This window comes from Lampetra fluviatilis, chromosome 1, assembly GCF_964198595.1.
Source record: "Lampetra fluviatilis chromosome 1, kcLamFluv1.1, whole genome shotgun sequence".
NCBI classification, from domain to species: Eukaryota; Metazoa; Chordata; class Hyperoartia; order Petromyzontiformes; family Petromyzontidae; genus Lampetra; species Lampetra fluviatilis.
The window spans coordinates 15,575,562-15,599,246 of NC_136275.1; the positions used below are offsets into that span (position 1 = coordinate 15,575,562).

At 44.2% G+C, this 23,685-nt stretch overlaps 1 protein-coding gene and 2 long non-coding RNA genes across 4 annotated transcripts; 2 read left to right on the forward strand and 1 right to left on the reverse strand.

The window, feature by feature from the left end:
* Positions 1 to 292: 292 nt before the first annotated feature.
* Positions 293 to 10,863, reverse strand: LOC144933038 (uncharacterized). Of its 2 annotated transcripts, none has more exons than XR_013636976.1 (3): positions 10,787 to 10,863; positions 2,916 to 2,981; positions 293 to 678 (listed from the first exon to the last, which is right to left on the reverse strand). It is a non-coding gene; the product is annotated as an uncharacterized LOC144933038 (long non-coding RNA). The 2 variants fall into 2 exon arrangements; XR_013636975.1 differs by lacking the exon at positions 10,787 to 10,863 and adding an exon at positions 8,585 to 8,704.
* A 7-nt stretch (positions 10,864 to 10,870) lies between these two features.
* Positions 10,871 to 14,068, forward strand: LOC144933033 (uncharacterized). The gene is made up of 3 exons (XM_078857488.1): positions 10,871 to 11,097; positions 11,788 to 11,990; positions 13,150 to 14,068. Exons 1-3 carry the CDS (start codon positions 10,871 to 10,873, stop codon positions 13,977 to 13,979), a joined length of 1,260 nt encoding a protein of 419 aa, XP_078713614.1. The 3' UTR covers positions 13,980 to 14,068.
* Positions 14,069 to 14,213: 145 nt separating this feature from the next.
* On the forward strand, positions 14,214 to 17,701 carry LOC144933043 (uncharacterized). Its single transcript, XR_013636977.1, has 3 exons — positions 14,214 to 14,760; positions 15,499 to 15,593; positions 16,575 to 17,701. It is a non-coding gene; the product is annotated as an uncharacterized LOC144933043 (long non-coding RNA).
* Positions 17,702 to 23,685: the final 5,984 nt, after the last annotated feature.

A 23,685-nucleotide genomic window follows, 5' to 3' on the forward strand; every position in this document is an offset into this window, starting at 1 on the left:
AAATTGTTATGATAAATATGAGGCCTAGTTAAGAATGAAGCTTGTAACTTGCCTTATTGTAAATGTTACTTGTAATTGAATAAGTCGAGTCAGACTCGTACCCATGTAACCTTATTGCGATCTTGAGAGCAAGGATGACGACATATCTCATCCACAGTTCAGTATTATGTGTAGTGCTGTACATTTAGGCTGCAGCATGGTGATCACACGATGTGCCCTTACTTAACACAGTAGCTTATTCTCTTGTATAGCTATTCAGTACTAATGTATAGGTGCCTGGTCCATCCAGGATCTGTTGTTGAGTTTCATGTTATCTCAGACAATGTTATGATGCTGTAGTGTTCATTCATTGTATTGATATTACCAAGTATTAACAGATGCTGTATTTGTGCTGTGTTTTTCCATCAGTTTTACCTCGTTCAATTCATTAAATATGTTTGGAGTCGGATGTTCACCCTGGCTCTGAAGGTTTATTGGATGCGAGCTTATCTACTCGGAGAGTGGTGCAACGCAGCGCACAGCGAGGCCGAGACAACTATGCATTTTAGAAGTGTACGCAAATCGCTTCCTCGTTATATTTACACAATATTTCAGAACTCAAGCCCCAGGGCCTCACGCCTCGCTGCTGTCATCAGCTGCCCTGCCACGACACCACTGCCAGTGATCCACTCTTGCCAGCTGTGAAACGACATAATTACAGGCAGATATGAAAATCGTAGTTGACAGAGTGACGTGGGAATCTGCAGTTGACTCAATGCATCTCTAGTTTGTCCTGGGTCCTGCCACATGTCAAGAGAATGGCTCATGTCCCCACTATAGAAGGAAAAATAGAAGGAAAATGTAATTGGGAGCTTGGTCGTGCGGCTGAGATAAGGCATTGTGGTTGCAGGCGGGAACCACATGTTTCCTGTCCACAGCGAACACATGCGGGCACAAACTCACACAACGCCCGCTTCATTTACACTGCACCAGCAACACCTTAAAAGTCACCTGATGCTCACAGACATGTACATGTACAGCCATTTTTGTCAATCCACTGCTGGACTAGGGCTTCCCCAAGCTTTCACGGGTTGGTGAATGTAATAAGCGTAGACGTGGAAGTACGGTACAATAAAGGTATGTGCTGCACTGGTATGTCCTGGTCACCACGTAGCCTCACAGCCCTATAACAGACAGCCTTTTTTTCTGCATGGTGGTCGCCAATTCAAGCCAGTTCTCCTGGCGCTGTAGTTAAGCAATGGTGCAAGCTTATCAAATCCAACCGCGCCATATTCCACCCAGTAGTCTTAGTATGAATGGTTAACACCAGTTTGTTGATCGGCAGCTTGGAAGAATAGGCCAAATGCCATCTAGAGGTGCTGTCTGGAGCTCTAAAGAGAGGTTATTTCTGTCAGCAGTAGCGTGAGCAAGCAATTGCAGGAATGCTTATTTATATTTTTGTTTTACCTTTTCTGAATTAGATATAGGCAGCTGATAAATCGACTAGTGCTTCTCAACCCAATTTCCGTAAAGGTAAGTATATCTCTGTGTGACCCACCAGTTGGTTCTATATATTTCCACGAAGGACAACAACTAGCCTCTGAAAATATTGCAGAATACTTTTCGGGCATTGATACTGCCTCATCAGAAAAATGTGACTGTTACAAGGCAACCAACTAACTTTACTGCAATTATACGAATTGTCGTGACTGTCTCACTGTGGCAAATTTCTTTTTTTTACTCATGAGCCACTTCTCGTCTGTGGCACGCACATCCCGTCTACATTCATGCAGTAATAATTGCCACCTCTTACATCTGCGTGGGAGGCTAGAACAGCGGGTGTCTCACGAAATTATTTAGTAGCCCCCACCATAATAGGAATTTTGCATTTCCGCCACTGACTCAGGGCTGCAAACTCATAGGGAGATCCGTGTGGTTAGCGCATTGCATAGCGTATTAGCAAAACAAACTTAGGTTCACTTCACTGGCCATGGCTAACGTCAATGATGAGTGCAGCAAATCTTAAGAATTACGACAATACAAATGTGAGAGAGTCTGGTTCTACCCTATGCACTGTGAAGGACCATTGCTCAAAACTTCGTCTATGATACGGTATAGGGGCCGTCCATAAATGACGTCACGCGATTTTGGCCGATTCCCCCCCCCCCTCGTCACACGGCGTTACAAAAATTCAGACCCCCCTCAAATATGACGTCACAAAGCTCTGCCCCCCCCCCCCGCCCCCTAAAACCATATTTCCATTTTCACACATCGTCACAAATGTCTGACCCCCCCCCCTAGGCGCGTGACGTCATTTATGGATGGCCCCATATACCTTTTTCTTTTAAGGCCACTTATTGACGAATGTGTGGAGTTTTTTTTTGTTATTTCTGGTTCCGTGGAGAGTGTTTCAAGGGGCGTTCATGAAACTCGGATTCGTGAGCAGTCAACTGGCGTGATGTCATAATTTCTCTTTATAAAAGTTGAGTGGATAATGATGCAGCAGATGTAGTAGCCCAGTGCGCTAAGAGCTCACTCAAAGACATCTAGGCATTGTCATTGACAGAAGCCTGACATTCAATCCCCACATAAAACAGATCAGTGAAAAGACCAATTCAAGAATTGCTGTATTACAAAAACTTGTAGGAATGACCTGGGGTGCTCCTCAGATGATGTGCTGCGAACTGCTGTCCTCTAACTGATCGACTCAATGGAAGAGTATTGTGCTTCAGCCTGCTCCAGAAACTAATACATATCTGCTAGATTCACAATTAAATAACACAATACACATCATAAACCGGAATATTAAAACCAGCAATCTCCTGGTTCCTTGTTCTGGTGCATTTTGACACCAAATATCCGGAGAGACGTGCAAACTGCAAAGGCATTTACACGGCAACCTATCCATCAACCAAGACTTCAACAGTGTAACTCACCGCCGATTCAAGTCTTGATCCCCCTTCTGGGATCATCCTGTCACCATCCTAAAATCTCATCCAGATCTGTAAGAGTGTTAGCAAACAGAGTGAAACAACGCAGATGTCTGGAATAAACACCTCATTTCAGACACAAACATCACACCTTATGGCTTTGACTTTCCTCGAAGACATTGATGTACCATCAACTGCATCAGAACATCAACTGGCCGATACATATATCTCTTTCAGACATGGACATCTAAAGACAAACCACACCTCCGATTAGCACGGTTGGCTACGTACGGTGCAAAATAAGTTCAACAAACATACACAGTGGTGCGATTGTGGCCATGCAACACAAAGTATGAACCACATAGAAAACACTGCAAGCTGTGCTCCTTCAATTGAGGGATAGCAAAACTACTCAAACCCTATCTAAATTTGAAGTTTTCGTGACTGCAGGGATTCATATTCTTTGGTTCTTTCGGTAAAGTCACGTAGGTATAAAATAACTTTACCGACTTTACCGAAAGAACCAAAGAGTACTCAAATCCTCTCCTGAAGCCCTCTCATGGCTTCCAAACCTCAACATCGGGACTTTTTTTCCTGAATATATTGCTACCATACACAAGCACAATTGAGTAGAAAGCATACAAAAATGGGATAATGGGTTCAAGACCAGAATCATTCTCATTGACTACGGTATTTTCTTTTACAATTGAAAACATTCATATGTGTAGTGAGTCCAACTGAGTTGTAGACGTTATCTTGGGAGCAACACTATTTATTACACATTAACATGCAACACAACACGATCTACACTCGGGTCTCGAATGCCCATCTAACCACGCTATGGCAGAACTAGACACGGTTCGCTATCTCGGTCCGGACCACTAACAGGGTCCCGGACCGCGTGGCTAGAGGCTTCTTCTCCCCGACGTGGATCTTCGTAACACCAGCACACGAAGAACCTTGAGCTCCTCACGGGGCCCTCGTTATATTCCCCCGGCCCGGAGCTGGCTCCGCCCTTCACCCCGCCCACCTTCCAGGTCTCTCGAGCTCCTTCTCGAAGGTTCCCGAGAGCTCCTTTGGACCACGTGACCGCCCTATGGCCCCCGTCTACCGGTGGCCCCCCTCCAATATCATCCGGTCACGTGACAGCAGGTCAACCGGCGTATCATGCCCCAAGGTAACCCTGGCTGGCTGACGCTCCCTCTCGCTCCATCACTGGGAGCCCGCACCGCACACTGCTTGCGGTGCCACCGCGCTAACCAGCGCTCACCCAAGCGCCGCTATGGCTGGTACTACATCCCGTAACCCGGGCTGCCCGTAATGACAACACGGAAATGGTATAATTAATTTTATTTTATTGTTATGTTATATGTATAGACATTTGAAACAGGGATATCAATCAGGGCAATGATTTTACAACCATAGCATTGATGATAGTCACCAGATCTACATAGTGGAGTGGGTAACGTGGTTGCTTCTCAAGTAGGAAACCTGGGTTCGAATCCTGAAATTTACTTTTTTTCACAAATCTCAATTGCATGTCCACTCAATTATCCTGTTCTACCACGCAACCGCCAGGGGATCACTCTTTCACTACTAGTGAGTGCTCTTATATTGAAAACCCGATTAAATCCAAATGTTCCTGCAAATAACTCCCTTTAAACTGGTATTTAAACATTTAAGCTGTTTAGTAGTGGTGATAGGCCTCCACTTCACGAATTACGCCGAACCTAACCGGCGTGGTGAAGTTTGATCTGGCAACCTTCATGACAGTCACGATGTGGAAAGGGAGGCCTTCACCCATCATTTGATTTAAAATCGGCTGCACATTGTTATTTACATATTTGCTAAAAAGGTTATATACAAATAGAACCAACGCCATAAAATGATGAAATGTGGAATATTTGGCATAGTCATCTGTTAACAATGCAATTTGTAATGGGCATAAGGTTTCACATATATGAATTACATTAACTCTGAAGCGCAGAGCTCGGTGTCATTCAAAAGCCAAGTGAAATTTATGAGACTTTTCGCTGTCTCTTTAAAGTCGGTGGGCGCTGCCACTAGCGGAGGCTGCCGATGAGAAGCGACCCCTGGCAGTGATGGTCTTGGTCATCATTGTAGAGAGGATTTTTGGAGTTGCTAATCAATTATATTCGAATCTTACATTCATTGTGCATACATGGGTGCATGCCAGAATCGGCTGCTTTCGATTAGTATGCGTTGTATGTAATGGGTTCACATGACACAAGAAGCCGCTAGAGGCTCCTATATTGACAATTTAAGAAATCATCGATTATTTAAGAGAAATGATTCAATCGTTACACCCATAACATATATACACAATCACAAAATGTACGGTTCTGTGAACCGCATGGGGATTGTGCACATGGGCAGATGGAGGGTGAAATGAATTCGTGACATTTAGGCAAGGAGCGAATATCACGCTGTCAATGAAGGTCAGCAGAGAGAGAGAGAGAGACAAGGTGTTAAGGCGTTCAACAAATGCTTCTAGTTTTAGGTCAAATTACAGTATAGTTCTAGTGCAGGTGAATAAGGAACCTGCATTTGCATATATCGCAAATTATCTATTGGGTGGTTCATGTGTTTGTACTAGGCATCAAATAATTGTATTTTACAGTGTGTGTAATAATTAACATAAATTGTCACTCCACTGCTGGATGAAGACCTTCCGATGCTGTATGGTTCCGTGAGGGTTGTTTGACCATGCTTCTTCTTCCGTCAATGTGGATTGAAAACGTTTCGGAATGGGGCAGGATTAGTTCAGATATCAGTCACCGCCTCTGTTAGCGGTGTTTGGGAATCGAACTGGTGTTTGTCGGTTTGAAAGCACAGTACGCAAATGGAAAATTAAAGACATAAGCCACAGTGCTATTGTGGCCGAGAAAACCACACTATGGACCATATAGTAAACCAATGTAGGCTGTGCTCCTTCAACGAAGGAATAGCAAAACAACACGAACTCTCACATGAAGCTCTCTCGTGGCAAGCAGACTTTGAAATTGGGCATTTCTCATGAACATATTGCAAGAATAAAAAGCAAATCATAATCCGTCCTGATTAATCCATTGCTGGATGAAAGCATCTCCGAAACGCGAGAGTTGGCGACGCTGTTTGTACTGTACTCTGTGAGCCAATCTGTTAATTCATAAGTTGTGTTGAAGATACCAGTGACAGACTCACAAATAATGTGTAGTTTAGTAGTGCTACACGTAATTCCGATTTAATTGCTTACTATGAAAATGTGTGAGTCTGCTAAGGCTCGCATCTTTTCACGCTCAATAAGATATTGACAGGATGAGAAATGCACTGTTAGATGTTTCACGTTTGGTCTGCTTGCTTGCATCATAACGGGAGTCATTATCGTTTCAGCCATCGGAATACTGCAAGTTCAAATCTCAGTTGGCGGATCGCCGCATTCCCTCCAGGGCCGATTGAATTACAATCACTCTGGGTAGTCTACAGAACAGCAGTTTTCCGATGACATTGGGTTTACCTCTAATAACATGCATTGTACATGGGTACATTAAGTTACAATTAACAATTAAATGTGCATACAATTTCATGTTATCATGTTCAATGTGAAAACATTTGGAGTGCAGTGTGTAAAATGGGTAACACGATGGATTTATTCCATATTGCTCTTCATGTACGCAGGCGCCTCCATAATTCCATTCATTTTAACAGTATCCTGAACCTACAAGACACATTTTATTGTGGGTCCTGTCGGAGGAATCCGAAGTAAACGGAAAACCCCACGCATGACGGTGGCATAACGCTCAAAGAACCACATAGATAGCCACCTGTATTGGCATGGCTCATCCAATTAACTCGAGTATCGCCCTCCGTTAGGCTTTTTGCCCCCTCATGGAAACGCTGTAAATGTGACGCTAGGGGGCACGCCAAATGATTTCGCTACTCGGCGATACATATCTGCATTTTTATTTCATAGTTTGAATAGGAGTACGTCTCTACATTTGATAACCCGCCAGACTCTCCCAGGGCGCGCATGGCTTTTTCAAAGGTCAGGGAATCAAATGGCCCTTTGTCCCTGCGATGATGACGTTTTCCAATGAGACCACACTTGTCAATATTTGGCCATTTTTTTAGGAGTGTAATCTTGTACACTGACACACGGACACGCATTTTATGAACGTATTGCTTCTATTCTGTGTCATTTATCCAGTGCTATATTTAAAGAGGGTTCTGCATTTGGGTATCTGGACAATTCCAGATATTAGTGTTTGGCTTCATGTGACAGGAATGTCACATAAACGATGGGATGATACTCATAGCCCTCCCACGGACACGCTTTAAATTCAATCCACAGCCTCAATCCAATGATGGGGCCACATATTACTGTATTGTAGACTGCGCCCAGGGTTTTAATTTCAACCAGATTCGATCAAGTTCGGCGACCCGAAAATACTTTATCCGCACTCGGTACACCAAATCCAGTATACCTCTCGCTAAGGCTTTAACTACTCGTTTGACGTGCCAACTCCAGTCTACGAGCGACCAGGAAAAAAAATGTAGTAAGACATTAAACGATGACTTCATTAACTCCACTACCGTCTCCTCACACCTCAACAGCCATACGCGCCTACAACACCTGGCTATATCCATCTGTGGTCATACCTTCCAAGCAACGAACAAACCTCCCACCCTCCCTCCCTTGACAGACACCCGACCATCACAGACCGCGCGCATTCGTGGTGATATGAACACGACACCGCGTGCCAGGAATGGTGCGCCAGATGAACTTCGTCGGGATTTTGGAAGCTAAGCTGACTTTGAGCCCGCATATAAACAGTGCTCGGATGAGCGAGCATCGTGCACAACATGTGCTATAGGCTGCGCGCGAGGTTGTACCACGGTGCGGGCAACAGAGGCAGGGCAATGCGGTAAATACCATGATTGTATTGCACTATGCCCCGCCGCCCTCACAAACCCCGCACTGACGAGCGTGATGCATGCAGCACGGCATGGGAGGCTGGGGGTGGTTGGTTTCAGTTTCAGTTTTCAGTTTCATTTATTTGGTATAGCCCTGTGAGCCATTCGGCTCTTGAATTGGGTGCAACCGCAACAAACAAAAACATGAACAAGAAACATATTAAAGTGACTACGCGCAAACAGAAAAATCCAGGAAAAGCACCGTATATAAATGCTGTGTGCAAAAATCCCAGTGGTATGCAAGTCAAACAATAACAATCATAGGACAATTTAGATTAAAGTTATCAGTCTAACTCTGTTCTACAACAAACAAATATGGCTAAACCAAAATGTTTTCGAAATCACCAAAATAAATCTATAAAAGCAATGTAACAGTGATCATAGGAACTGTGATTGAAATTTTACAATAAACGATATACATAACATGTACTGTGTGGTTGGTAATTCCATCATACAGTACTTTATACTTCACCACGCTGGTCGAATACTGCAGTACGATTAAACAGCCCCCACGTCCCGGGCACATCGCCTGGGGGGAAGCCCTCATCCAGTAGTGGGCTGACAACAGGGCCGTCTAACGTGCGCTTTCAAATCCCCATTAGTGCCGCTCGCTTAACATGTTGACAAATTGAAAACTATTGCGTTCGTGGGTGGGTGGTGGCCAGCAAAGGGAACAAAACAGGGCGAGCTTTGAGTCATACCTGTTCTCACGGAAAGCACCGGCGACTCGCAAAGGGCATCAAGCGGTAGCGAGAAGCTGACATGAGAAGAGAGAGGAGAGGTAGCTGCGTGTGAGGGGCCAGCTCATGACAGCCCCGTGCGGGTAACGGCAGGCAGAGGTGCTGTCCGGAGGGGCTCGGACCAATCACCCCGCCCAAACCCCCCTCCCCCATCCAACAGGAATCTTCCACAGGAAGGTGAAATCATCAACTTCGGCTGTCTGTGCCATCACCCATTGCAGGTTGGTGTCACAAACGCACTTTATTTTGACATGTGGCGGTCGTCAATGCGGTGCATTGAGTTATGGCTTTGAAGAACACAAAAACTCGGCATATTCGTCAATAAAACTGCCCTAAATGGAACCTATATATGTAATAGACGACGCTTCGGAGCAGCGGCCCTTCTTCATAGCAGCGATCATAGCAGGGGTCAAATCTCAATGCTCTTAAGAAGGTAAATTGCTCGAAACGTCGGCTGTTACTGTACATTATTTCCTTTTAGAGCAGCGTTTTTTTACAAATGCGCTGAACCTCTAAATTGTGCACCACCGTCCAGCGTATTGTCAGAAATGTGTATGCGTGATTCAAGCTTTGTAGGGTTGAACATTGTTTCGACTCTAATGACGCGCGTGTTGGTAAGCCGAGTCTTTTATTTAGGCGTGGTGGTGGTGGATGAATGGCCCGGGGTGCATGAGGAAATGAAATGCTGCTCAGTACAGTTCTGTTGTGTATTACACCATTTTAGCGCCCAATGTGGAAATTAAAAGAGTGTTTATAGAAATGCTGAACAACCTTCCTGACTCTTATTCACATCATATAATGTGTTTGTACTTCTTCCAGTCTCAGGGGAGCTGTTCCATTGTTTTTTGTAAATGAGTTTTACCGTCGTAATATTATCTGTTAAGGAAATTAAGTGGGCTTAGGCAGGACACGTGGCTATAATGGATTGATGGTTGCCGGTAATCGAGACTAACGGTAGACTGGCAATTGAAGGGTAGAATATTATTTTATAGGACGTCCACCTCGTAGATGGAGTGATGAGATCAAGTCATGTGCAGATGTTAACTCGGATTGTTGCATTGCGGGACCGTGATAGATGGTGACGGCTTGGGAAGGCCTTTGTGCAGCAGTGAATAGATCATGACTGGTGATGATTACTGTAAAAATACTTGACTGCTTTCGCATAATATGAGCCACATGTCTTGCTATGCAATAAAACAGTATCCATATTAAATATACAGCACCATTACCCCTGATAAATAGTCTTACATCGTCTGAATAAGATATTGTCAACAACATACTTAACATAAGCGGCGGTTTGTATGGCAGCGAATCGACATATAGCCAGATGAACTGATGACTTAAGTAGAACTGGGATATCAAATTACAGTATCTGTACATGAATCTATTTTGTGCATAGTACAAACAGCTGGTCTGGCGGGTGAAGTCCTGGTGACTCTACCTATACTGGTGTTTGTGATTTGTACATTTTAAGAAGAGGCTGTTAACAGGTACATGGCAGCCTTTGTGTGATGCACTCACCGACATGCACCTTTTTGCCAATACGAAATAGGAAAAATAGGGCTACAGCTGCCACGGATATTTGAAACCATAATAGAGCTACGGATAAGAGATATCCAGTACAGTTTGTATCCTATCTATACTTCCCGCCGTAATTCCTATTTTCTAGATTAATATGTTCACCATTTGTTGGCAGCTGATGCAACTTCATCATGGGTTGGTGAGAGTAACGGCAGATTGCACATTTTCAAAGGATATTGCAACTATACCTACTCTACTTCCCTTTTTCCCAGATTGGCCCAGCATATGATAAAATAAGTCTAGACATTAAATAACATAATGTACTTATTATTACTTTAAGAAATTTGAAAAAGGAACGCACAAATGCACATGAAAGTCGTTATCAGTCGCTGACAACTCGAGGTCTCATTAGCTGCACATTCAATTGCAAGCCTGGTATTGCTAAGTTGCCCCACACAAGTAGGTGTGTATGACAATCAGTATTTTTGAAAGTTAGCCATTTCAGGTCACATTGAAACAATTTGCATTTAAGTTTGGTGTGTGTATACTGTATATGGGACTCACCTAAGTTGGCGGGTAATGTCAAGGATGATCATGTGTAAACTCATAAGTTGAAGGGTTTAACTTGTGCCAGTAACTCACGTTAAAGGGTTTTCACCTTTTCCAGCAGTTGGTTCAGGAATCGCACTGAGTGCCGCCAGGTGATCAAGTTTGCCGTGTGCAGCCATGGAGACCGTGAGTCCCCGAGATAAGAAGGGTCCAACTTTGCCTGCTGCTGTCGAACTACGTACAAAAAGAAGTTCCAAGCGGGATCTCTGGCTAACCAGCAGGGGAGGCTGGCAGGCGACTGCTGTGGACCTCCAAGCGCCACCCACCACAGGGAGTAATGCCACCAAAGTTTGCCTTGGACACCAGAGCGACAGCCTGCATGCGCACTGCACCCCTCGAGTGTCGTAAGTGAAAAGGGGATAAACTGGAATGTCCTCAATTTCACCCAATTTTACGAGTTAATCTGTTGAGAGAGGTTGAGTAAACAGCACATTCCTTCTAGAAGTGTAATAATGCATCGATTAACATTGATTCACAAGCTAACAATGTATTGATTTGAGTTTGAAATAATCAATTTGTTGATGTAATGGCGTTGCGTGGCTACTCTTTCCTCTACTTTGAAAAAAAACCTTATTCAGTTTCATGGCAATTCATTGAATCTTGCTGGGGACATTATTATACCCTTACGTTTTAGAGACTACACATGGAGACATGGAATTTCTTGGTTCTTCATATATTATTTATTGTCCTCAGTCTTACAAGTTTTGGCCCACCGAGTTAGGAACAATTAACTGAGCCCTCACCACTGAATTTTAAAATTAGATATAGCTATATGCATTCAGAGTACAGGTACGCATTCACACAAGGGAACACACAGTTTTAGAAGCTCATTATGATTCATTTTGATGACTTATCCATTAAAGTATCACTCGAGGCTCGAATTTAACCACAGTATTTTTGTAGTTATTGCTTGTTCTTACATACAAGCCAAACATTACCAACACCACTGTCACCAGCAGGCCTGCACCACTGTTCCACTTTGGTTTTAAAAAATCATGAAGTAAACCTCGAGCTCTCGCTGTTTCTCCCAACAGGGTAAGCGAGCTGCTTTGTAAGCGTTCAGAAGACCCAGAGAAGGTCCTGTACAACCTGGGCTTTGGGAAGGATGAACCAGATGTCACCACCAAGATCCCAGCACGTTACTTCTCCAGTGTGTCGCAGGCACGGGGGATCAACGGGCAGGTGCTCCTCGCATCGCAGCTCGCACGCCTCTCAGGCGAGCACTCTGGTCTCGAGCGTAAGTTGCCTCTTCGATGTTCACAACGTTTCTCTGTCGTGCTGTTTAACTCACAGCCACAGCAGGCTCGGCCAAGTCTGCCTTCAGCTGCATGACTATCAACAAGGCCATCAGGAAGAAGAAATTGCCAGTTACAATTCCCATGCTCAGCTAGGTGGTTTTCTGGTGCTGTATTTGTATTTGGCAGAGTTACAACAATTATGTAAGGAATAATTTAAACTTAAAACCCAACAATTTACATTTTATGAAGGTCTTAACAGTGTAATTTATAGATGTCGAAAATATGGATTATTTTTTTTACTGTAAACGGTTAAACATTTTGCTCAAACAAAACTATGAATTATGCTTAATTATAAAACAAAATTATGCTGTGGATTAAGAATAGTTTTAGACTTACAAAATATATATACTAATTAGGCAAATTCTGCAACTAATATAATTGATGGTTTAATTTTCACCTTGTTTTATTTGTTCGCGATTGCTTTAAACTGCAGTCTAATTGCCATAAACTGGATGTTTGTGAGGTTACATTTTTTTGCAGTTTTTACGGTCCATTTAAAACTATTTTTTACAGGAGATAGCCCCTGTTTTGAGTTGTGTGATAATAGCTTTTATACATTATGTGAAAGGTACTATATAAGTAAAGGCCGTAATTATAATATATATTGGGGGACACACCCCCCCCCCCAATATTCAAATATGCTCAATATATATTGCTATAAAATATATTTATGTTTATATGATTGTGGTTATGGTTGTACTTTATTAATCCCTAATCTCTGCCATTACATACAATGAAATAAGAAAATATAAAAAAGAAAAAACAGAGCAATGTAATACAATACACTATTAGACATTATTGTAAAAAAGAGATAAAAAGTCCATCCTATGTGTTAGTGATTTTTTTTTATATTTTGGGCAGGAAATTCGTTTTCAAATTTAGATTTTTTTTCTGGGGGGGGATCCCCACACCCCCTGGAAGATTTTGTCCCCCCCCCCAATGTTGACTCCATGGCTATGGCCTTGATATAAGTAAATAAAATATTGATATTTATGATGATGGTGGCGGTGGTGGTGATGATTATGTTGATACTATAATACACTGATAATAAATGACTCATTTTTATCTTGGAGAGGTCACATATCTTTCTGTGCACAGGCCGTTTCCGCCAGGTCAGGATGCTGGCCAACGTGGCTGACACGTTGAACCAGATCTACTCTCAGGTGTCAGGAGTGCACGTCCCGATGCTGCTGCCACTGGTGCGCACCCGTAGCCTGTTTGTGCAGCAGGGACAGGGCGAAAGAGAGGAGGACCAGTGCACTAGCGTTGGCAACATTCAGCGCTCTGGCAAGACGAAGGTTGCCCGCAGGCTCATCAAGACTCTGTCCAAGCACAAATTGTTCGGTGGCACTGTTAACATGACAGATTGCAACAGCTTGATGCTGGTCAGACAGAAACTCACCGTTCCCACTGCCGAGCCTGGCAAAACGTCATTACAGCGACCTGCCATCGCCACTGCTGGTGGCCATTTAACAAGAGAGAGCATGCTGGCTGAACCGTCACTCAAGACTGTACATTTTCAGTTTGGCGAGGCTTTTATAGCAGCAGGTTTAACTAACACTTGTCTGAAAGTGGTTGAAGAAAAATACTCGTGCACGTGTAGGGATTGCAGAGAGCCGGACTCAGGGACAGAGGTTACTTTTCTAAAGTCTGGCATCTCAATGCTCACAAGCTGCAAGGTGGGCACAGCTGGTGAAGAATCAAGGGCTTCTGGGGAGCACAGAGACGAGCCCTCCGATGTCATAGGCTGCTTTCAGACAAAATTAACTGATGAGGCGGAAATTCCCATGAGCAGGCAGTCATGCATCCCACGACCCAGTGCAGTCGTGCACAGAGACAAAGGATCATCAACTACCCACCACGGCCCGCAGGACAAGCCCAGACTCAAGGACTCGTTTGACCTGGAAGAGATGGGGGTAGTGGATTAAGGATGTCAGCTACCTACCTTGGAAACCCATTACTGTATTTTTCCCCCCCCTCCATATGTTCATATTTTGCACCTTCTAGTATGTAATCACAGTGTTTAATTTTAAAGAAAGTATTTGTTTAATATTTTAGTTTTTTATTAACACTCTTGTAAATTATTATAAGACAACATTTTCATAATTTGCTTTTAATATGATTTCATGAGTCATAGGAACCCCCACCAAATGTGTTTTTTTTCATATAATTCGATGGCAGTCATATATATCATAACAGTCTACCTTAGTGGACATGATGCATGAGAGGGTTTTAATGTAGTGTAACCTTAATTTTAATCAGGTGAGATCCCATTTATACATGTCCTTTGTATGGAATATCCTGAACATGTGACATAGATGCTAGGGTACAGTGTATAAAATTGTTATAATGCAAAATAAATTTGGAAAAAGTGTAAATATATATAATAATATATAGAATATGGCAGATTACAGTGCAATTTCAGAAAGTTGTAATTACTGAAGATAATAAGTCATACTATGGTATGTAATAATTTAATGTATTCTTACTCATGGCTGCTATTAAAATGCAATGCTACACACATACACTGCCACCGATATGCGGAGTGTGAAACGGTTTCAAAAATATATACACGTATACATTTGCAGCAAAATATGAATCTGTTTATTCCAAGTCCTAAATCACCTCACCCTCGACCCTAGGTTCTGAGTAATGATGGAGAGACCTGCCGAGCAGGGCTGCACTCGGCGGGAGAGAAAGAGTTCTGGGGTAAGTGGACATTTCAAAATTAATGCAATGAGTTTGCTTTCCACCGTTTCTCAACTCTTTACTTTCTTCAGCTGCCCCTCTATCTCATTTAATGTACACACAAGCATGCATTAATTCGTACATACACACACTCATTAGGGTCCTTAGATTAAAACTAAAATATGATTCTGATTATTTTAATAAATAGGGTGATTGACTTATATATATTCAGATAAAATAATAGGGATACATTGAACAGAACACGACAATTCAATTCAAAACCTCTGAAATCAATGCTACTGCCTACTCTAAATATTCAATCACTTGTTGAGAAAAAGATCATAAATGGATCACCCTGTATTTTTTTTTATCAACTATTCTGAATGACATTTCGATGTTACATTTGTTTCATTCATTTTTAAATCTCGAATCCAGGTTTTGTATTAGGAAAATTGTATCTGAATTGTCTCAAATTACGGGTTTCTAGCGATTGCAAAAGAATATCACCGGAATTTACTCACTCGGTCACGCAGTCAAGACTGTGTTGTTATGTATCCGTATTATTGTACATGGAAATTGAGTTTTCAGGTCCATATGGCGTACAGCCATTTCAATACGGGAAAAAAGTGTCTATTTGTTTGTGTTTCTCCCTTGTGATTGTACTTTGTATGATGAACGTTGAGATGTATAAGGGCACGGGGTGACTAATGAGGTATGGCACCATCACACGCGCCAACCCTGCGTGTATACGCTGTACAGGGCTCCCAGCGCGGACCGGCAGTGCACATTCAGACAGCAGTGGCTATGCCGAAGACCCGGCCATCTTCGACTGCAGCTCTGCTGTGCACCACCAAGTAAGACAATCCATTTTCACCAAATGATTAAGATCGTTATATCAATTTCCAAAAACTTTGTAATTGCAGTGTGCAGGTTTATTACAGTTATGCTTTGCTGTATTTCCAGGAAAAATCTAACTTCAAAGTTCTTGAACTGCAGGTTACACAATATAAGCCTGCATCATAGGTTTCCTATAATGCATATGCTATCAGTTAAACAGTGTGCAATAAAATATTACATTTAACTATGAAAATGATGACTCGTATAGCCACTAAGGCCATGAATTACACAGGGATTTCTTAAAAAATTGTTAATGTAATAGCTGCAGCATTTATGTATAAACTTGAAGTGTTGTGTTATTTAATTATTTTGTACGTTTTTTTTATAAATGTACAATGACAATTAGGATATTTTACAAAACTGGTGATATGATTATGATGGTTTTTATATTGTATGATATATCATATATCGGCTTATCATAGGAAACTTAATGCGGATCCGCCTGATGGAGTCTATAACGATCAGATAATGATCGAATTTCATTTATAAGGGTACAACCTGCTAGCGATGCGGATATTTTTCAACGGAAAATGTCAATGGCCTAACCTAATTAAATGAATATTCCTAGGATTAAATGGAGATGCTGCAAGTGTTTTTTGTGTTTCAGTCACAGTTATCTTTAAACCAGTGATTAGCATATTGCACTTAAATCCGACGACCTGAGTTCAATTCTTGGTAAAAGCTAACATCAGCGAGTCAAACAACCCACACCGTCATCCAGCAGTGGATTGATAATAGGGTGTAAATATTGTGAGACTAAAGAGCCCTAATCAACACGTGTCTAATTGGAGAAGTTAGTATCAAAGAGTATACTACCGATAAAGGCACAAGGATTAGACCTTGAGGACGTCTGGCATTAAAACACCCCCATTAGTGTGCTATACTGAGAGCTCGGTTGCTTTATGTTTCACCCATGAACGGTATTTGATCGTTAACAGCATAGCACGGACTCGCTGAGTGGTGCTGACAGCCAAACGAGCCAAGGGATCCACTTAGCACCATCATGCATCTCTGAACTGTTGCCATGCGGATCCCTGCTGCCTCCCTGTGATATGCGGTCGTGGCCACACCTCGGTGAGGCCGTGCCCTTGGCTGACAAATGTCATCGTGACGGAGAAAGAATTGGGCTCAAGACACACCCAGCAAAGAGCTTCTACGAGCAACCTGGGGGATTGCACTTTTCCGCTTTTGAGGATTTCATCGGTGGGTCACAGACATTGAAAAGGACGCAGAATGGGTTTTCTGACTCATTGGGAAGCCCACTCATCTACAAAGTGCCTCAGAGGAACATATTCTCATCACGCACACCCAACAGGCAATGCGCAGCCTGCCAGACAGAGCATGTCCCTAGCGAGAACGACAGTGTGAATGCTGATGATGAATGTGTGGCCACTGCACCAGGTGACGCACAACATCACTCACTCAGGGAACACAACAAACAGCGGTCGGTGTCCACTCAAACGGACAGTGTGGACACATCCAGTATAATCAGGGATGCTGTCCCTCCAGCTTGCACGTTCTCACATCTGCCTCTGCGCTCCCACACAATGATAGTGATGGGAGACCACGAAAAGACTTGCGAGTTTGCAATGTCCAGTCGTGGAGGCACGCCTGAGACCCAAGATGGGACTTCGGGCCATCAGAAGTATGCGTGCACCAGCAACAATCGCGTCCGGTTAGCATGTGTGTGCGGGCATCATTGTGAATGCCATCTCCACCTGCAACATCAGTGCCACCATCGAATGTACCCAGAATGCATCGATTGTCACAAGAGCTGTGAGCCACGTATGCTCTTCCGGTCACGCAGTCTGGATGATCTTGTCATGAGCAAACGTGCACTGCACTACAGCCTCATTGTCCAAGTGTGAACCTGTGCGATTCGTCGCCACTGCCTGTGGGCTGCAAAAATGCTGTTAAATATGTACCGTATATTCCTTTGTTACGATCGCCACCTGGTGGTGTTTTGTGTTACATTCAGCGATTTTTGTTATCGCTGGAATTGATATAAAGCATCAGGGTTCATCGCATTATCAGTAAGTTTGCCTATGACACCTTCCGACGAAGAAGGAAGATACATCATACATAAGTTAATGAAATACTTTCTAAGATGTATTTGTTCTTGGGAGTATATAATAAACAAAATTAACGTAAAAAATGCTGTCGTTGTGTCATGGTGACCACACTGGACTTGCCATCCAGAGATTGTCTGTTCGATCTCCTGGCATGGCAGTTGAAACAATTAGCAATATACACAGCACCAAGACCCACCAGCAGCAGATGGCTGCATTGGTAACAGTAATGTTTTTGGGTAATAACACCAGGGTAAACTGCTTGGGTAGGCAAACCTAATCTTGCAGAGTGTATTGTGCACTGTGGTAGCCGTTGAAAGACGACCTTTGTCTATGTTTTTGTGGTGCTGATGGATCGGACCTGCAACCATTGTAACCACAACCAAATGAGTCGTGGCCGCCACAGGAGTTGCCCTCGACCTGTCAGCCAAGCCCTGTCGGCAGTTCTCTGTATAAGAGCCTACCTGCCCGTCTATTTATCACCGCGTATCTGCTTGCCCAAGGCTGCATCGCACACCTTGTCTCCAATAGTTGTGTCGGTCACACCTGGTGCTTGAAGTGTCGCCAGTGTCACGTATGTAGGGGCCGACGTCCAACGCACCGCCCTCGCCGGGCAGGTGGGGCGCGAAGTCTGCCCCTTCCACTCCCTCCTCCACCACGTGATCGGGCCCCCCGCGCTAGCACCCTCTCTGAGGGACATACTCATACTGCTGGCTTACAGCCGTACGGAGTTACTCCACACACGCCCGCGTACACCACCACTAATGCTAACGCGGTGGCGAGAACACGCGCGTACCTGCAGGTGGTTATATCCTAACACGCGCACACACCACAGCTAACGCTAGCGCGGCGGCGCAGACGCGTGCGCACCTGCAGGTGATTGTACCCTAACACGCGCACACACCACAGCTCACGCTAGCGCGGCGGTGCGAGCGCACGCGTTTCCCCACGCAGTCGCTCCACACACAAATCACAGACACTACACCTATGCTCTATGCTAACTTTTATTCACAGCGCAAAACCTGTACTACCCGGAGAGAATATTCTATGAGCAGAGCCTAGCCGACTGCTACCCAAGTCCCCAAATACACTCCCTATCACATACCTTGCAGCTGTACTCACGGCGTCGCACGGACGCTGTGAGATTCGGAGGGAGGATGACGACAAAACCTTGCCTATCACTGCCTCGTAGCAGCACTCGCTGGCATCACATGGATGCTGCGATCGGCTCGAGGAGGCAGGACGGCAGGGGAGGGGGGGCTTGGCGACCAAGCTGTTGAAGAAGAGTTCTCCTCTGAACAGTTTTTGGCTCCCCTTTTTATGCCCCTTGACTTAAAAAATCCAGGGTTACGTTATCCCACGCGGCCAATCGTGCGCCTAACTATGATTTTCGCTCGTTTTCCTTCCCGTACATGGAGCGTTGCGATGGTTACTTCTGCGACCTATTGTCTATGCACCCGTACTCTGACTCAACCTATTTAATCTGGAGGGACGGCCGGCTAGTGAATACACACCCTGCTAGTGTGTTTTTAACCTGGGGATGGGGGAGGTGGTGGCGCTGGGATCCCCTGACATCATTGTCTGCTCGCTTAATATTTCACCCCAGCCCCCCTCCCCGATGTCGTGCATGACTCATTGTGGCTGGCTCGGTGAACATTTGTGTGCCCATACAATTTTAAGCCATATTCTTGGTTCTTTCGGTAAAGTCACGTAGAAGGGAATAGTTTTTCCCTTCTATGTGACTTTACCGAAAGAACCAAGAATATGGATCCCTGCAGTCACGAAAGCTTTAAATCGAAATTTTAAGCCAATTTAGGGGCACCGCAATGTGACTGGAAACCGTGGGATTTTCTCTTTAGGAACCCTTCGGATTAAAACCCGTTGTGCCAGGCAATCCCCCGCCCGCACACTACGTGTGTGTGCTGCGTGAGTGTGTGTGCTCAGGGTGGGGGCCAGGGGGGAGTCGCAGCGCTTGCGGAGTTGATCTGCGGCCGTGGAACCACACGTAGACATGGCCTTAAAATCCAGTCCCTCACATCTGGACCTATTTAATTGTGTGTTGAGACACTTTCAGGAATGTCAGACCCCCTTTTGTGTATTGCTCCTGAGAACATTCAGTCCTTGCTTTCACATCACTCCATTCATAAAGCATTGTTCAGCCTTTAATATTGACCTCCATAAAACACAGTACTAACTCTTGCAAAATGCCAACCTTGTAAAATATGCTCAGGTGCGTTATTGTGCACTTGCTACCACTCAAAGGGTCTACAGTATTTCTTATGTTATGTTAAACATAAATACAGTTGTATCATTTTAATGGTACCCTATTATATATGAACACTATTATATGCAATGTTGTATGCTGTAATGGTTAGCGCACTGGAATATCAATTTAAATGTCACCGGTTCGAACGCCATTGAAACAATGGCAGTTAAAACAATAAATAAATCCACCCCACACCACAGTTTGTCGATTAACATGTCACGTGTCATGATTTCAAGGCGTCTGGTCAGTTTGAAAGGGTAGACGAAACACCTTCTTGGAGGGGCTCTTTAGAGCTCCTTCTAATGGATACTATTTTGGCACCCATGTAAGCAAGACATTCCACGGTTTCCAATCGCACCTTTATCGTATTCTGTAAATGTCGTGCAGACACTATACTCTGGAGACGAATGCAGTACAACCAATCTGTGCCATGAACGCGTGCTTATAGATTGCCTTGCCAAATCCTGGCACGTTGCCACAACTGATTGCTCATTGTATCTTTCTATATTAATATTTCGGTTCAATGCAATGTTGTATATATAGGCCTTTTTCCAAAATTGATATTAAGAATAATTATTCCAATATTTTTTAAAAATAATTGATTGGGGCGAGCATGGGACATGAAAAGGGGAGGCACACACCCCCCCCCCCCACGAGCAGATGCCTTTCACACCGACCAAGCCGGAGATAAGCCATAAAAGTTAATTAAAAAAACAGGCGTTGCCAGCTTCCAGGGGGGCGAAACCGAACAGACAAATATATTTTTAGGTTATTTTACTTAACGGAAAAGTCCTAAAGCTTAGCGAAAAGAATGAGTCGACATCATAGTCTACACACACTCACCCAGTGAAGGAACCAGACTGCAGTCACATTGGTGGCATTGAGTTATTAATTACCTTATTTTACTCTCATTCACCTCACATATTGTTTCTTGTTGTATCTTGCTATCTACAGTGAGGGAAAAAAAGTATTTGATCCCCTGCTAATTTTGTACGTTTGCCCACTGACAAAGAAATGATCAGTCTATAATTTTAATGATAGGTTTATTGAACAGTGAGAGACAGAATAACAACAACAAAAATCCAGAAAAACGCATGTCAAAAATGTTATAAATTGATTTGCATTTTAATGAGGGAAATAAGTATTTGACCCCTCTGCAAAACATGACTTAGTACTTGGTGGTGAAACCCTTGTTGGCAATCACAGAGGTCAGACGTTACTTGTAGTTGGCCACCAGGTTTGCACACATTTCAGGAGCGATTTTGTCCCACTCCTCTTTGCAGATCTTCTCCAAGTCATTAAGGTTTCGAGGCTGACGTTTGGAAACTCGAACCTTCAGCTCCCTCCACAGATTTTCTATGGGATTAAGGTCTGGAGACTGGCTAGGCCACTCCAGGACCTTAATGTGCTTCTTCTTGAGCCACTCCTTTGTTGCCTTGGCCGTGTGTTTTGGGTCATTGTCATGCTGGAATACCCATCCACGACCCATTTTCAATGCCCTGGCTGAGGGAAGGAGGTTCTCACCCAAGATGTGACGGTACATAGCCCTGTCCATCGTCCCTTTGATGCGGTGAAGTTGTCCTGTCCTCTTAGCAGAAAAACACCCCCAAAGCATAATGTTTCCACCTCCATGTTTGACGGTGGGGATGGTGTTCTTGGGGTCATAGGCAGCATTCCTCCTCCTCCAAACACGGCGAGTTGAGTTGATGCCAAAGAGCTCAATTTTGGTCTCATCTGACCACAACACTTTCACCCAGTTGTCCTCTGAATCATTCAGATGTTCATTGGCAAACTTCAGACGGGCATGTAAATGTGCTTTCTTGAGCAGGGGGACCTTGCGGGTGCTGCAGGATTTTAGTCCTTCTCGGCGTAGTGTGTTACCAACTGTTTTCTTGGTGACTATGGTCCCAGCTGCCTTGAGATCATTGACAAGATCCTCTGATTCCTCACCGTTCTCATGATCATTGCAACTCCACGAGGTGAGATCGTCCATGGAGCCCCAAGCAGAGGGAGATTGAAAGTTCTTTTGTGTTTCTTCCATTTGCAAATAATCGCACCAACTGTTGTCACCTTCTCACCAAGCTGCTTGGCGATGGTCTTGTAGCTCATTCCAGCCTTGTGTAGGTCTACAATCTTGTCCCTGACATCCTTGGAGAGCTCTTTGGTCTTGGCCATGGTGGAGAGTTTGGAATCTGATCGATTGATTGCTTCTGTGAACAAGTGTCTTTTATACAGGTAACAAGCTGAGATTAGGAGCACTCCCTTTAAGTGTGCTCCTATAGTTAGTCAGTGGTAATGTAGGGGCCTGGTCCATCCAGGGTCTATTGTTGAGAAACATGTTATCTAAGACAATGTTCTGATGCTGTGGTGTTCAATCCTTGTTGGTGTTTCTGGGTTATAACAGATGCTGTATCTGTGCTGTGTTCTCACCAGTTTTACCTCGTTAAAATCAATAAATGACGTTTGGAGTCGGATGTTCACCCTGGCTCTGAGGGTTTATTGGACGCGAGGTTATCTACTTAGCTAGCGGTGCAACGCAGCGCACAGCGAGGCCGAGACAGTATCGCTGAAAGTTTTATTCTACAATTATCCTGATGTTTTGAGTCGCTTGCAAAGTCAAGGATCGTGATACGTTGTATTGTACTAAGCTTTCACAGTTGTTTAAAAGGGTGTGGATACAATTTACAAGTTTTGAGAGTGAGTCCCAGCTCCCACGAGCAGCTGCAGCCCGAATTGAACTGACGAGCAACGTCAAGCAATCAACCTCGAGAAAGGGCGGAAAGCGTCAAGCGTCGACCAAGCCAGCATCACAGAGAACCAGCTGCATGTGCAGTTGTGCACCGCCAGAGAACACAGAGCAGGAGAGAGCACGCAGCAGCGCCACCAAGCGCCACCGAGCAAGGGTGTCAGCTGCCAGCGGACAAGCGACCAGCGTTGTGCCGACTAAGCTCATCCAGCAGGGGAAAGAGCCTGACCAGCCGCCCGTGAGGAAGAGGAGAGCGCAGGAGAGAGCATGTGCCCCCAGCGCCACCGAGCAAGGGTGCCTGCCACCAGCGAACGAACTGCGAGCGCATCGTTCATCGCCAGAGAGCACGGAGCAGGAGAGAGCGCGTGCCCCCAGCGCCACCGAGCAAGCGTGTCAGCTTGCCAGTGGATGAGCGGCAAGAGCGATCGAGCATCTTCAAGGACCGTGCCGACGCAGCTTATCCAGCAGTGGAAGGAGCCTGCAGCTACAGCAGCAGCAGCAGCTCCATCTGACGCCCCGTGCATCAGAGAGCAAAAAGCCGTTTGAATGACACGCCCACACTCACTACCAACGCCTCGCCCGGCGTCTGCCTGACGCAAAGAATTGATCAAGAAGACCAAACCACACACACATTAACATACCCGGACCAATAATAAGGATCAAGGAAACAAACCACCACACACACATGAAACACATACCCGGACTAATAACAAGAAGACTAATAATAAGAATGCGTCAACTAATAGCTGATAATGAAGAAGTATTTTAGTCGTTATTTTTATTTTTAATTGCATACATTTTACCAATGAATTAATCGATGAAAACTCAACGTTTAGAAACCTACGTTACGAATCTACACACTCACAGGGAGAATATTGTGTTGAAATCTTTCTTTTGATCACAGAATTTTGCCCTAGAATTTATTGAAGCCTTAGCCAATTGATAAGCATCTGCTGAAGCAGGCACAC

Excerpts from the sequence above, each read along its gene's own strand:
- LOC144933033 (XM_078857488.1), top strand. The coding sequence starts at position 10,871 with ATGGAGACCGTGAGTCCCCGAGATAAGAAGGGTCCAACTTTGCCTGCT. Across the intron at positions 11,098-11,787 it reads CACTGCACCCCTCGAGTGTC|GGTAAGCGAGCTGCTTTGTA; the intron begins GTAAGTGAAAAG and ends TTCTCCCAACAG. Across the intron at positions 11,991-13,149 it reads CGAGCACTCTGGTCTCGAGC|GCCGTTTCCGCCAGGTCAGG; the intron begins GTAAGTTGCCTC and ends TTCTGTGCACAG.